Here is a 12836-nt window from a genome sequence, read left to right on the forward strand (position 1 = left end):
TGAAAGAGATGGGAATACCAGACCACCTGAACTGCCTCTTGAGAAACCTATATGCAGGTCAGGAAGCAACAGTTAGAACTGGACATGGAACAACAGACTGGTTCCAAATAGGAAAAGGAGTATGTCAAGGCTGTATATTGTCACCCTGCTTATTTAACTTATATGCAGAGTACATCATGAGAAATGCTGGACTGGAAGAAACACAAGCTGGAATCAAGATTGCCAGGAGAAATATCAATAACCTCAGATATGCAGATGACACCACCCTTATGGCAGAAAGCGAAGAGGAACTAAAAAGCCTCTTGCTGAAAGTGAAAGTGGAGAGTGAAAGGGTTGGCTTAAAGCTCAACATTCAGAAAGTGAAGATCATGGCATCCGGTCCCATCACTTCATGGGAAATAGGTGGGGAAACAGTGGAAACAGTGTCAGACTTTATTTTTTTGGGCTCCAAAATCACTGTAGATGGTGACTGCAGCCATGAAATTAAAAGATGCTTACTCCTTGGAAGGAAAGTTATGACCAACCTAGATAGCATATTCAAAAGCAGAGACTTTACTTTGCCAACAAAGGTCTGTCTAGTCAAAGCTATGGTTTTTCCAATAGTCATGTATGGATGTGAGAGTTGGACTGTGAAGAAGGCTGAGCGCCGAAGAATTAATGCTTTTAAACTGTGGTGTTGGATAAGACTCCTGAGAGTCCCTTGGACTGCAAGGAGATGCAACCAGTCCATTCTGAAGGAGATCAATCCTGGGTGTTCTTTGAAAGGAATGATGCTAAAGCTGAAACTCCAGTACTTTGGCCACCTCATGCGAAGAGTTGACTCATTGGAAAAGACTCTGATGCTGGGAGGGATTGGGGGCAGGAGGAGAAGGGGACAACAGAGGATGAGATGGCTGGATGACATCACTGACTCGATGGACGTGAGTCTGAGTGAACTCCGGGAGTTGGTGATGGACAGGGAGGCCTGGCATGCTGGGATTCATGGGGTCGCAAAGAATCGGACACGACTGAGCGACTGAACTGAACTGAGCCTGATTAAACTAACCTAGGTAGAATGGATGTGCAACCTCAGAAACAGAGCATCTCTGTCTCCTTCCCAGGGTGAAAAAGGAAAATCTGGTTATCCTGCAGGATCCGGTACTCAATGCCATTGCTGAAAAGCACCGGCGAACTCCAGCCCAGGTAGCCCTGTGCTACTAGCTGCAGCGGGGTGTGGTGGCTCTGGCCAAGAGCTTCAGTGAGAAGAGGATCAAGGAGAACTTCCAGTTCCTGTAGGATTGTGGGCAGCAAGAGGCTGACAAAGGCACATTGTCTGCCCTCTGGGATGGGTTGTTTGGGAGGTTCCCAATGTGTATTTGGGTAAAGCTTATCTCCCTATGTTCTCTATGGGTATATGTGTTGTATTTAACTCTCCTGTCCTCCAAACCTACAAGGCAGGAAGCATAGTGTTTGGGAAGAACAGTCTACAGAGGGTTTAAGTCAAGTTTAAGTCTCAAACCTGGTTTTCACTCCACAGTATGGCCCTGAATAAATCATCTCTTGATTTCTTCAGCTGAAAAAATGAAGGAGTTTGTCGAGATGAGATCTGGGCTCAGAAATCTCTAAGATTCCTTGGCTATCACCACAGTCACCCAAAGTCTCTGAGGGTGACTTGAATCACCAACCTCAACTCTTTGAATGGACAAATTTCTGTGACTTTTGCCGGGGATGAACCCCAGGTTCATAAAAACTACACAAGTTCCTACATAAATGTGTGTGTCTGTATCTGCATGCTGGGGGGCGTGTAGGGGTGGCAGTACTTGCCTCTGGGAAATTGAATTGGTCATCTCATATTTCTGATAGGTTTTTGAATTCCAGTTGACCCCAGAGGATATGGAGCATCTGGATGGCCTAAATAGAAACATACGCTATTTTGACTATGGCGAGTGAGTAGCTGGTTACACTGTAGATGCTGTGGGAACAGGGTAAGAAGGGAATTCCATTTATTCTAGTCCACAAAGGGCAGGGTCCTCTGTTGCCTCTTCTTTTAGGGAAGTGGATGGAAAACCTCTTTCCTTCAAGCCCTCATACCCTTTTTGCTCCACGCCCCTCAGTCCATTTTCTTCCTGAATTCCAGAATCGATCAACACGTTGACATCCTTTGCACGTACTTTCAGGTCTCCTCACTCTTCTTTGTCTTACTCCTTGGTCTAAAACCTGGCTACATCCTGCTCTCTGCCTGCGTCATCAGTCTCCTCCTCCCCTGGGAGAATATATATATATATAACTGAAGCACTTTGCTGTACACCTGAAACTAACACAGCTGTTAATCAACTATACTCCAATAGAATATAAAAATTAAATTGAATAAAATAAAGATACTACTATTTTCTAGGAAAAAACCAAAGGTCTGATCAGGAACCCCTTTTCTTGGCATCTGGTGGCCTGCCTTCTCACTTGGAGCAAAGGCCAAAGTCCTCAGAGTGCCTACAGAGACAGTGGGACCACCCCTCCATGTCTCTGCCTCCACGTTGGTCCTGCTGCCCGGCCCCTCCGACTCAGTGCAGCCCAATGGCCTCCGTGCTGCCCCACGTGTCAGGCCCATCTCAGGGCCTCTGCCCAAGCTGTTCTCTCTACCCAGAATGCTCTTCCTCCAGATACCCAGGTGTTCCCTCTCTCACCAATGTCAGTCTTAACTCAGATGGCACCTCCAGGACACCTTCTCTGTCATTTCATCTAAAAAGGCGGCCCAGCCCACACAACACTTCCTCCCTCTGGGTCCTGCTCTGTCTCTCTCTTGGCACATCTCCCTCATTAACATAGCACATGGTTTTCTAACCTATTTTGGGTACTTTCTGCTTATCATAGAACAGTAGGTTCCTAGGGAAGGAATTTTAAGAAACTATTCTTTCCCTTAGTAATTAGTGAATATTGGTTGAATGAATAATAAAATCATAGGGTACAGTAACAGACAGTGAAGAAGCAGGCAGTAATTTTTAGCAATTAATACCAGTCATTTTAATCAATAATAATTATCCAGTGATTTAGCACCACCTATCTCAAAAATGATGACTTTATATATACAAAGTCATCTTATTTGCCAAAATGGAAACCCTTGTTGAAGTGGCTTATGTTATAATCATCCTATCCATTTCTAGATCTAATACATAATTTTTCACCTAGTGAAGTCATAGGTAAATTATTTCTTAGTGCTTCGAAGAGACTGAGCAACAGTATTATTCTTGTCACCTTCCTCACCATCACCTTGAAATATTTGTTAACTTCAGATATTAAGCCAGAATGGCACTGTTTTAAGAGGAAGAACTCATTTCTGCCCTCTTGGGAGTTTATAATATCGACACAAACTATCTCCTTACACTGTAGAATAACAAACCTACAAAAATTTAATATATTGGTTTATTTTTGTGCATGTGCCCAAGTGCATGTAAGCATATTTTTTTCTACAATGTGTTATTACACTGCAATGCAATTGCACATAGTGGTTATAAAACTGGATGGGCTTGTACTTGTCCAAAAGGAAAATTACATCAATTCTCTCGCTTCAGGTCAGTTCAGTTCATTTGCTCAGTCATGTCCAACTCTTTGTGATCCCATGGACTGCAGCATGCCAGGTCTCCCTGTCCATCACCAACTCCCAGAGTTTATTCAAACTCATGTCCACTGAGTCAGTGATGCCATCCAGCCATCTCATCCTCTGTTGGCTCCTTCTTCTCCCACCTTCAATCTTTCCCATAATCAGGGTCTTTTCAAATGTCTGTTCTTTGCATCAGGTGGCCAAAGGATTGGAGTTTTAGCTTCAACATCAGTCCTTCCAATGAACACCCAGGACTGATCTCCTTTAAGATGGACTGGTTGAATCTCCTTGAAGTCTAAGGGACTCTAAAGAGTCTTCTCCAACACCACAGTTCAAAAGAATCAATAATTCAGTGCTCAGCTTTATAGTCCAACTCTCACATCCATATATGCCTATTGGAAAAACCATAGCTTTGACTAGACAGACCTCTGTTGGCAAAGTAATGTCTCTGCTTTTTAATATGCTGTCTAGGTTGGTCATGACTATCCTTCCAATGAGTAAGCATCTTCTAATGTCATGGCTGCCGTCACCACAGGCAGTCATCTTGGAGCCCCCCAAAATAAAGTCTGACACTGTTTCCACTGTTTCCCCATCTATTTGCCACAAAGTGATGAGACCAGATGCCATGATCTTAGTTTTCTGAATGTTGAGCTTTAAGCCAACCCTTTCACTCTCTTCTTTCACTTTCATCAAGAGGCTTTTTAGTTCCTTTTCACTTTCTGCCATAAGGGTGGTGTCACCTGCATATCTGAGGTTATTGATATTTCTCCTGGCAATCTTGATTCCAGCTTGTGCTTCTTCCAGCCCAGATTTCTCATGATGTACTCTGCATATAAGTTAGATTAGCAGGGTGATAATATACAGCCTTAATGTACTCCTTTTCCTATTTGGAACCAGTCTGTTGTTCCATGTCCAGTTCTAACTGTTGCTTCCTGACCTGCATACAGATTTTTCAAGAGGCAGTTCAGGTGGTCTTGTATTCCCATCTCTTTCAGAATTTTCCACAGTTTATTGTGATCCACACAGTCAAAGGCTTTGGCATAGTCCATAAAGCAGAAATAGATGTTTTTCTGGAACTCTCACTTTTTTGATGATCCAGTTAATTTGGGCAGTTTGATCTCTGGTTCCTCTGCCTTTTTAAATCCAGCTTGAATATCTGGAATTTCATAGTTCATGTACTGCTGAAGCCTAGCTTGGAGAATTTTCAACACCACTTTGCCAGTGTGTGAGATGAGGTGCAATTGTGCAGTAGTTTGAGCATTCTTTGTCATTGCCTTTCTTTGGGATTAGAATGAAAACTGACCTTTTCCAGTTCTGTGGCCACTGCTGAGTTTTCCAGATTTGCTGGCATATTGAGTGCAGCACTTTCACAGCATCATCTTTTAGGATTTGAAACAGCTCAACTGGAATGCCATCACCTCTACTAGCTTTGTTCATAGTGATGCTTTGTAAGGCCCACTTGACTTTGCATTCCAGGATGTCTGGCTCTAGAAGAGTGATCACACTATCATGATTATCTGGGTAGTGAAGACCTTTTTTGAATAGTTCTTCTGTGTATTCTTGCCACCTCTTCTTAATATCTTCTGCTTCTGTTAGGTCCACACCATTTCTATCCTTTATTGTGCCCATCTTTGCATGAAATGTTCCCTTGGTATCTCTAATTTTCGTGAAGAGATCTCTAGTCTTTCCCATTCTATTGTTTTCCTCTATTTCTTTGGACTGATTATTGAGGAGGGCTTTCTTATCTCTCCTTGCTATTCTTTGGAACTCTGCATTCAGATGCTTATATCTTTCCTTTTCTCCTTTGCTTTTTCCTTCTCTTCTTTTCACAGCTACTTGTAAGGCCTCCTCAGACAGCCATGTTGCTTTTTCACATTTCTTTTTCTTGGGGATGGTCTTGATTCCTGTCTCCTGTACAATGTCACGAATCTGCATCCATAGTTCTTCAGGCACTCTGTCTATCATATCCAACCCCTTGAACCTATTTTTCACTTCCACTGTATAATCGTAAGGGATTTGATTTAAGTCACACCTGAATGGTCTAGTGGTTTTTCCCTACTTTCTTCAATTTAAGTCTGAATTTGGCAATAAGGAGTTAGTTCATGATCTCTTGATTAAGCCAGTTTAAAAGAAACCTCTCTATCCAGCCCAGAAACAGGTACTTGACTAAAACTTTCCCTTTATCTCTTAGGTTTGCTCATCATCCAGATTACCCATTTCACGAGGAATATTAACAACTGTGTCTGTGGTTGCTCCAGAGTTCTTGCATTGGGGTTGATGATCGAACCACATCTCGAGGTGCCTGCTTTATTAGACATCACTTAGCCTGACCAGTTATGATACTAGAGTAGGAAATAAAAATCCCTAAACCCAGTCTTTTCCCCAAAAAGTAAATAAAGACACAATCCAAACAATGCAACATACCGCTTGTTTAGCTTTTTCATCTTTTTCTCCCTGTGTAACTGAAATTGAAATGCTGATGTTCCTGGAAGTGATTGTAGAAGATGGAGCCCTCAGAAAAAGCTAACCATAGTATATTTTCCAAATTTTCCAGGTGTGGCTTTTCACCTGTCTATAGTTCTTCTATGTTTTTTCCTCTTTTGTTCAGTGAATTTCCCACACTGTGCAATTTTATGAGACTTTTTAAAGGGATCTAAAGCTTAATGAGAAAAAGGTTTAAGGGACTAGATCTGATAGACAGAGTGCCTGATGAACTATGGACAGAGGTTTGTGACATTGTATAGGAGACAGGGATCAAGACCATCCCCATTGAAAAGAAATGTACAAAAAGCAAAATGGCTGTCTGAGAAGGCCTTACAAATAGCTGTGGAAAGAAGAGAAGCAAAAAGCAAAGGAGAAAAGGAAAGATATAAGCATCTGAAAGCAGAGTTCCAAAGAATAGCAAGGAGAGGTAAGAAAGCCTTCCTCAGCAATCAATGCAAAGAAATAGAGGAAAACGACAGAATGGGAAACACTAGAGATCTCTTCAAGAAAATAAGAGATACCAAGGGAACATTTCATGCAAAGATAGGCTCAGTAAAGGACAGAAATGGTATGGACCTAACAGAAGCACAAGATATTAAGAAGATGTGGCAAGAATACACAGAAGAACTGCACAAAAAAAGAGCTTCATGACCCAGATAATCACAATGGTGTGATCACTGACCTAGAGCCAGACATCCTGGAACGTGAAGTCAAGTGGGCCTTAGAAAGCATCACTACGAACAAAGCTAGTGGAGGTGATAGAATTCCAGTTGACCTATTTCAAATCCTGAAAGAGATGCTGTGAAAGTGCTTCACTCAATATGTCAGCAAGTATGGAAAACTCATCAGTGGCCACAGGACTGGAAAAGGTCAGTTTTCATTCCAATCCCAAAGAAAGGCAATACCAAAGAATGCTCAAACTACCGCACAATCACACTCATCTCACACACTAGTAAAGTAATGCTCAAAATTCTCCAAGCCAGGCTTCAGCAGCACATGAACCGTGAACTTCCAGATGTTCAAGCTGGTTTTAGAAATGGCAGAGGAACCAGAGATCAAACTGCCAAAATTCACTGGATCATCAAAAAAGCAAGAGAGTTCCAGGAAAACATCTGCTTTATGGACTATGCCAAAGCCTTTGACTGTGTGGATCACAATAAACTGTGGAAAATTCTGAAAGAGATGGGAATACCAGATCACCTGACCTGCCTCTTGAGAAACCTATATGCAGGTCCGGAAGCAACAGTTAGAACTGGACATGGAACAACAGACTGGTTCCAAATAGGAAAAGGAGTATGTCAAGGCTGTATATGGTCACCCTGCTTGTTTAACTTATATGCAGAGTACATCATGAGAAATGCTGGGCTGGAAGAAGCACAAGCTGGAATCAAGATTGCCAGAAGAAATATCAATAACCTCAGATATGCAGATGACACCACCCTTATGGCAGAAAGTGAAGAGGAACTAAAAAGCCTCTTGATGAAAGTGAAAGTGGAGAGTGAAAAAGTTGGCTTAAAGCTCAACATTCAGAAAACGAAGATCATGGCATCCAGTCCCACCACTTCATGGGAAATAGATGGGGAAACAGTGGAAACAGTGTCAGACTTTATTTTTGGGGGCTCTAAAATCACTGCAGATGGTGACTGCAGCCATGAAATTAATAGACACTTACTCCTTGGAAGGAAAGTTATGACCAACCTAGATAGCATATTCAAAAGCAGAGACATTACTTTGCCAACAAAGGTCCGTCTAGTCAAGGCTATGGTTTTCCCAGTGGTCATGTATGGTTGTGAGAGTTGGACTGTGAAGAAAGCTGAGCGCTGAAGAATTGATGCTTTTGAACTGTGGTGTTGAGAGTCCCTTGAGAGTCCCTTGGACTGCAAGGAGATCCAACCAGTCCATTCTGAAGGAGATCAGCCCTGGGATTTCTTTGGAAGGAAAGATGCTAAAGCTGAAACTCCAATACTTTGGCCACCTCATGCAAAGAGTTGACTCATTGGAAAAGACTCTGATGCTGGGAGGGACTGGGGGCAAGAGGAGAAGGGGACGACAGAGGATGAGATGGCTGGATGGCATCACTGACTCGATGGACATGAGTCTGAGTGAACTCCGGGAGTTGGTGATGGACAGGGAGGCCTGGCATGCTGAGATTCATGGGGTCGCAAAGAGTCAGACACGACTGAGTGACTGAACTGAACTGATCTGAACTGATGTATAATTGAATTTGCTTATAGATCCTAAGGGTTCCCAATAAAACAAAAACAAACAAACAAGTAATGGGAGAGTTGATGGATGTGTTAATTAGCTTGATTGTATGTGGGGACCATTTCACAATGTATATGCATAGCAGGCCATCATTATATTTAAAATTTCAATTGTCAATTATACATCAATAAATCTGAAAAAAAGTGATGAATCTCATCAAATGTCCTTTCATGGAATCAAACAATAGAACTGACAATGAGGAGAATACTTTGAATTTATAACTATTCTAATTTTAAAAATTGAGTTTTATATTTATTGTGCTAGTGTCTACTATCTACTAGAGTAAATCTGAAGCCTTCTCAGCACTCAGAAGTGAACCATGTTAGGTGATGGGAGTTAACTCTTATCATTTCACAATGCACCTGGATAGCAGATCAGAATCCGCCTGCAATGTAGGAGACCAGGGTTCCATCCTTGGGTCGGGAAGATCCCCTGGAGAAGGGAATGGCTACTTGCTTCAGTATTTTTGACTGGAGAATTCCATGGACAGAGGAGCCTGGCAGGCTACAGTCCATGAGGTCTCAAAGAGTCGGACACAAGTGAATGACTAACACTTTCACTTCATAGCAGATCACCATGCCATGCACTTGAAATATGAAGTTTGTTGATAATACCTCAAGAAAGCTGGAGAACCAGAGGAGGGAGTGGGGCAGAATTGGGGAGGACAGTTATAAAAGGGATGCCCGTGATGATGGCAAAGTCCTGTGTCCCGACCGTGGTCACGACTCGTGAACTAAACGTGTGAAAAAATTGCACAGAACTAAATGCATGTGCGTTGCTAAGTTACTTCAGTCATATCCGACTTTTTGTGACCCCATGGACTGTAGCCTGTCAAGCTCCTCTGTCCATGGGGATTCTCCAGCAAGAATACTGGAGTGGGTTTTCATGCCCTCCTCCAGGGGATTTTCCTCACCCAGGGATCGAATCTGGATCTCCTGCATGGCAGGCAGAGTCTTTACCCCTGAGCCACAGGTCAAGCCCAACTAAATGCACACCCAGCACAAATCTAGGAAAATCCGAACATGGTCAGTGGGTTGCATGGATGTTGATATTCTGGTTGTGACACGCAGCTGTTGGTTTTGCAAGCAGTAATGTTGGGGGAATAGACAAGCTTGCTCTGTATTCTTTTTGAACCGCAAGTGAATCCATGATCATCTCAAACTAAAAGTTTACTTTAAGGACTGCACCGGTGGGCCAGTGGTTAAGACTGTGTTCTCCTACTGCAGGGGGCACAGGTTTGATCCCTGGTCAGGAAACTGATCCCACATGCTGCAATGTGGCCAAAAAAGAAAGTGTTTACTTTAAAAAGAGCCACTGAAAACTTGGCACCAGCTCCACATGTTCTCCTACCTTTGCATTCCTTTCTAGTCAGAAGAATTTTGATGTGGCTCTAGCTTCGGGTCCTCCCTACTTACTGTGGAATCCAAAAATAAAATTCTGCCCAGAGCACAGGCTGGAGGAAATGGGAATAACAACAGTCTGGGCCATGAAAACCAGGAGCTGAATGAATACACAACCTGTTCTATGGAAATGAACTTTGGAAACTGGATGCCAGTCCTGAGATTTGGCATCGCTATCACCAAAACAGTGGGCTTCCCTGGTGGCTCAGTTGGTAAAGAATCCACCTGCAATGCGGGAGACCTGGGTTTGATTTCTGGGTCAGGGAAGATCCACTGGAGAAGGGATCGGCTACCTACTCCAGTATTCTTGGGCTTCCCTGGTGGCTCCAACAGTAAAGAATCCGCCTGCAATGTGGGAGACCTGGGTTTAATCACTGGGTTGGGAAGATCCCCTGGAGAATGGAAAGGCTAACCACTCCAGTATTCTGGCCTGGAAAATTCCATGGACTGTAGAGTCCATGGGGTCACAAAGAGTCGGAAATGACTGAGCAACTTTCACTTTCACTTCATTACCAAAACAAGATTATTGAGTGGGGTGGGAGGTGGAATTAAAAAAGAGGGGGTGAGACCAGGAGAAAAAGTCCTTTCTGGGAAGCGTTTTTAAATTCAAATTTTAATTTCTTCCCACAACCACAAATGACTAACCATAAACACAACTTTCCTATAGCAACATACTCTAACTTGAGAATTTGGGGGGAACCCCTCTTTTTTTAAAGTTCAATGCCTAAAGGCTCAAATGCTATCAATTAATATGCACACTTTTAATGATTTTAAAATATAATACCAAATTGCTTCCAGGAGCATCTACATAAATTTATAATCCTACCCAAATTTACTGAAAGTGCTATTTTTTTAAAATACTTTAAGGGTTTTGGAAGTTGATTTTTTTTAAAATTTTGGGTGGAGAAACTGGAAAATCACTGTCAATTCAGTTTTTATTTCTATTATAATTAATTTGCTCACTGGTTTTTGGACATTCAAATCCTAGCTTCAACCTTCACAACCAGGTAATCTTTGGGAATTATTCAGCCACCTTGTGCCTGTCTTAAGAGGACTCAGCACGTTCTGCAAATTAAAGGCCCAGTGGGCTTCCCGGGTGGCTCTAGTGGTAAAGAATCTGCCTACAATGCACGAGATGCAGGAGACCCGGGTTCAGTCCCTGAGTTGGGAAGATCTCCTGGAGGAGGGCGTGCAACCCACTCCAGTATTCTTGCCTGGAAAATCCCATGGACAGAGGAGCCTGGCGGGCTTGTCCATAGGGTCACGAAGAGCCGGACACAACCACATAGCACAGCGTGGTAAGTAATCGACTGTTACTGTGCTCCTCCAATATCATCCTTTTAAACTGGGAATTCATCATTTCCTTATTTATAAGAACTGCATTATGGTTTTATTACTTTGTCTTTTAGACCGTTTAGAAATCATTTTTCCCAGGCTATGGGAAACCTGTCCCCTATGGCAGCACATTAGCATCAGTGAGGGATGGGACAGTGGCAGGCAGCTGAGCACACCCTTTTGTTGTGTGTTGTGTAAGGATTTTGCTTTAAAACCATCTGGGGGGATTGGCAGGGAACAGAGGATCAGAGACAAAGCAAGAAGGGCCAGGGACTGACAATGGCTGAAGCTGAGTGATGGGGGTGGAGGTTCCTTATACTGTAGACATTCCAACATTGCCATAGCATGATTTTTTTTTTTTTAATGTGAAGGCAAATTATTCACGAGTCATCAAATATCCTTGTTTGAGGGTACAGGCTGCCCCGTGCACTTGTGAGAAGCTAGCGCACTGTGGGCTCCTTGGATTCTAAAACCTGAATGGGTCTCGGTGGAGAGTGATCGCTGCTTTCATGAAGCCTCCACCTTCAGGCACAGACCATATTCAGTTCTTGGGACTTCTCAGGGAGCCCACCCAAATCAAGCTGTGCCCCCTGCCCTGTCCAGGGCTGCCCTGCGTCGGCGAGGATTCATCTGGGCTGAGCAGGGTCCTCAGAACTCTGCTCTGAAGGGATAGTCCTTATGATTTTCAGTTCTGAAAAAGAGAAAAACAGATCAAAGATAGAAGCAGAGAACGGTTAATATTTTTAAGAGAAATGTTGAAAAAATACACTTAACATATTGTTTAAACTCCTGAGTATACGGACTCAGTCTTATAATTTACCTCCAAAGTGGCCTGTCCTTAGACAGGAGAGAATTATGAAAAGGTTAACTTAACCCCAAAGGTGGTAAAGCCCTCTGCAGGGAGCAGTCACGCAATCTGGACCTTGCTCCCCTTCCTTGGGAAGGAGGGTAAAGGAGTCGTATTTACATGGGGAACGTGGACAAACGGAGATTCCTGTCCAGGCCAAGGAGGTCAGTCATATCCTCTTCTGATAATTCAAAATCAAACACCTGGAAACCAGAAGGAAACAGTCACTGGGAACTTAGTCTGGTAGATCTTCGGCTGAACCACCTCAGCTGCAAAACACAAGTGGGGATCCACAGGTGGGGATCAGACTTCCTGTGACACTGGACCAAAACCAGGCGGGCTCAGCCTCTGCTGCTTAGGAATCCCTGGGAAGACAGGTATGCCCTGCGTGTGGCCCACAGGGTAAGGGATGTTCCAGAATAGAAATTTTCCCAACGTGCAAACCAAAACAACAACACAAGATGAAACAAAACAAAATAAAACACCATCACAACAACAAAACCAACAAAACCCCCCAAGAAACACAGACCAAAAACATTTCTTCCACACACCCACTTGGTGAGGGAGAACCCTGGTCCCTGGAGGCACTGATGCTCACTGTGTAGTTTTTCTTTTTAGTCCTTCGAAAGCAGTATTCTAAGCAGCTCTCCCCTCTTCCTATCCCTAACACACATGCGGACTATGACCCTTGCCTGCATTAAGAGCCCGTCCACTCAGGGACAGCCAACCCTGAGCCCGCAGCTGAGGAGCTGGGGCCGGGGGAGGGACAGAACCTGGCCTAGCCTCTACCTGCAGGGTAGAAATCAGAGACTTAGTGGCAACCAAAGCAGAAATCAGAGACTCAGTGGCAACCAAAGTTCTGCCTGGAGAGACAGCTGGAGCCCCGACACATCAGGACTGGGGCAGCCTGGGTGCAGTGGCTGGCACTGGG

The 12836-nt window shown here is 43.5% G+C and overlaps 1 protein-coding gene and 1 pseudogene across 1 annotated transcript in view; one reads left to right on the forward strand and one right to left on the reverse strand.

The window, feature by feature from the left end:
- Window positions 1-6279, forward strand: part of LOC104986000 — a 40787-nt pseudogene extending 34508 nt beyond the window's left edge.
- Window positions 6280-10999: 4720 nt separating this feature from the next.
- AKR1E2 (aldo-keto reductase family 1, member E2) overlaps window positions 11000-12836 on the reverse strand; it is a 27088-nt gene continuing 25251 nt past the window's right edge. Inside the window, exons 13-14 of the mRNA XM_010836617.1 lie at window positions 12026-12108; window positions 11000-11749 (exon numbers count right to left, since the gene is read on the reverse strand). Coding sequence (XP_010834919.1) covers window positions 11707-11749; window positions 12026-12108 — 126 coding nt within the window. The 3' untranslated portion in view covers window positions 11000-11706. The remainder of the gene's footprint in view (window positions 11750-12025; window positions 12109-12836) is intronic.

Source organism: Bison bison, unplaced genomic scaffold, assembly GCF_000754665.1.
Source record: "Bison bison bison isolate TAMUID 2011002044 unplaced genomic scaffold, Bison_UMD1.0 scf7180017864063, whole genome shotgun sequence".
NCBI classification, from domain to species: domain Eukaryota; kingdom Metazoa; phylum Chordata; class Mammalia; order Artiodactyla; family Bovidae; genus Bison; species Bison bison.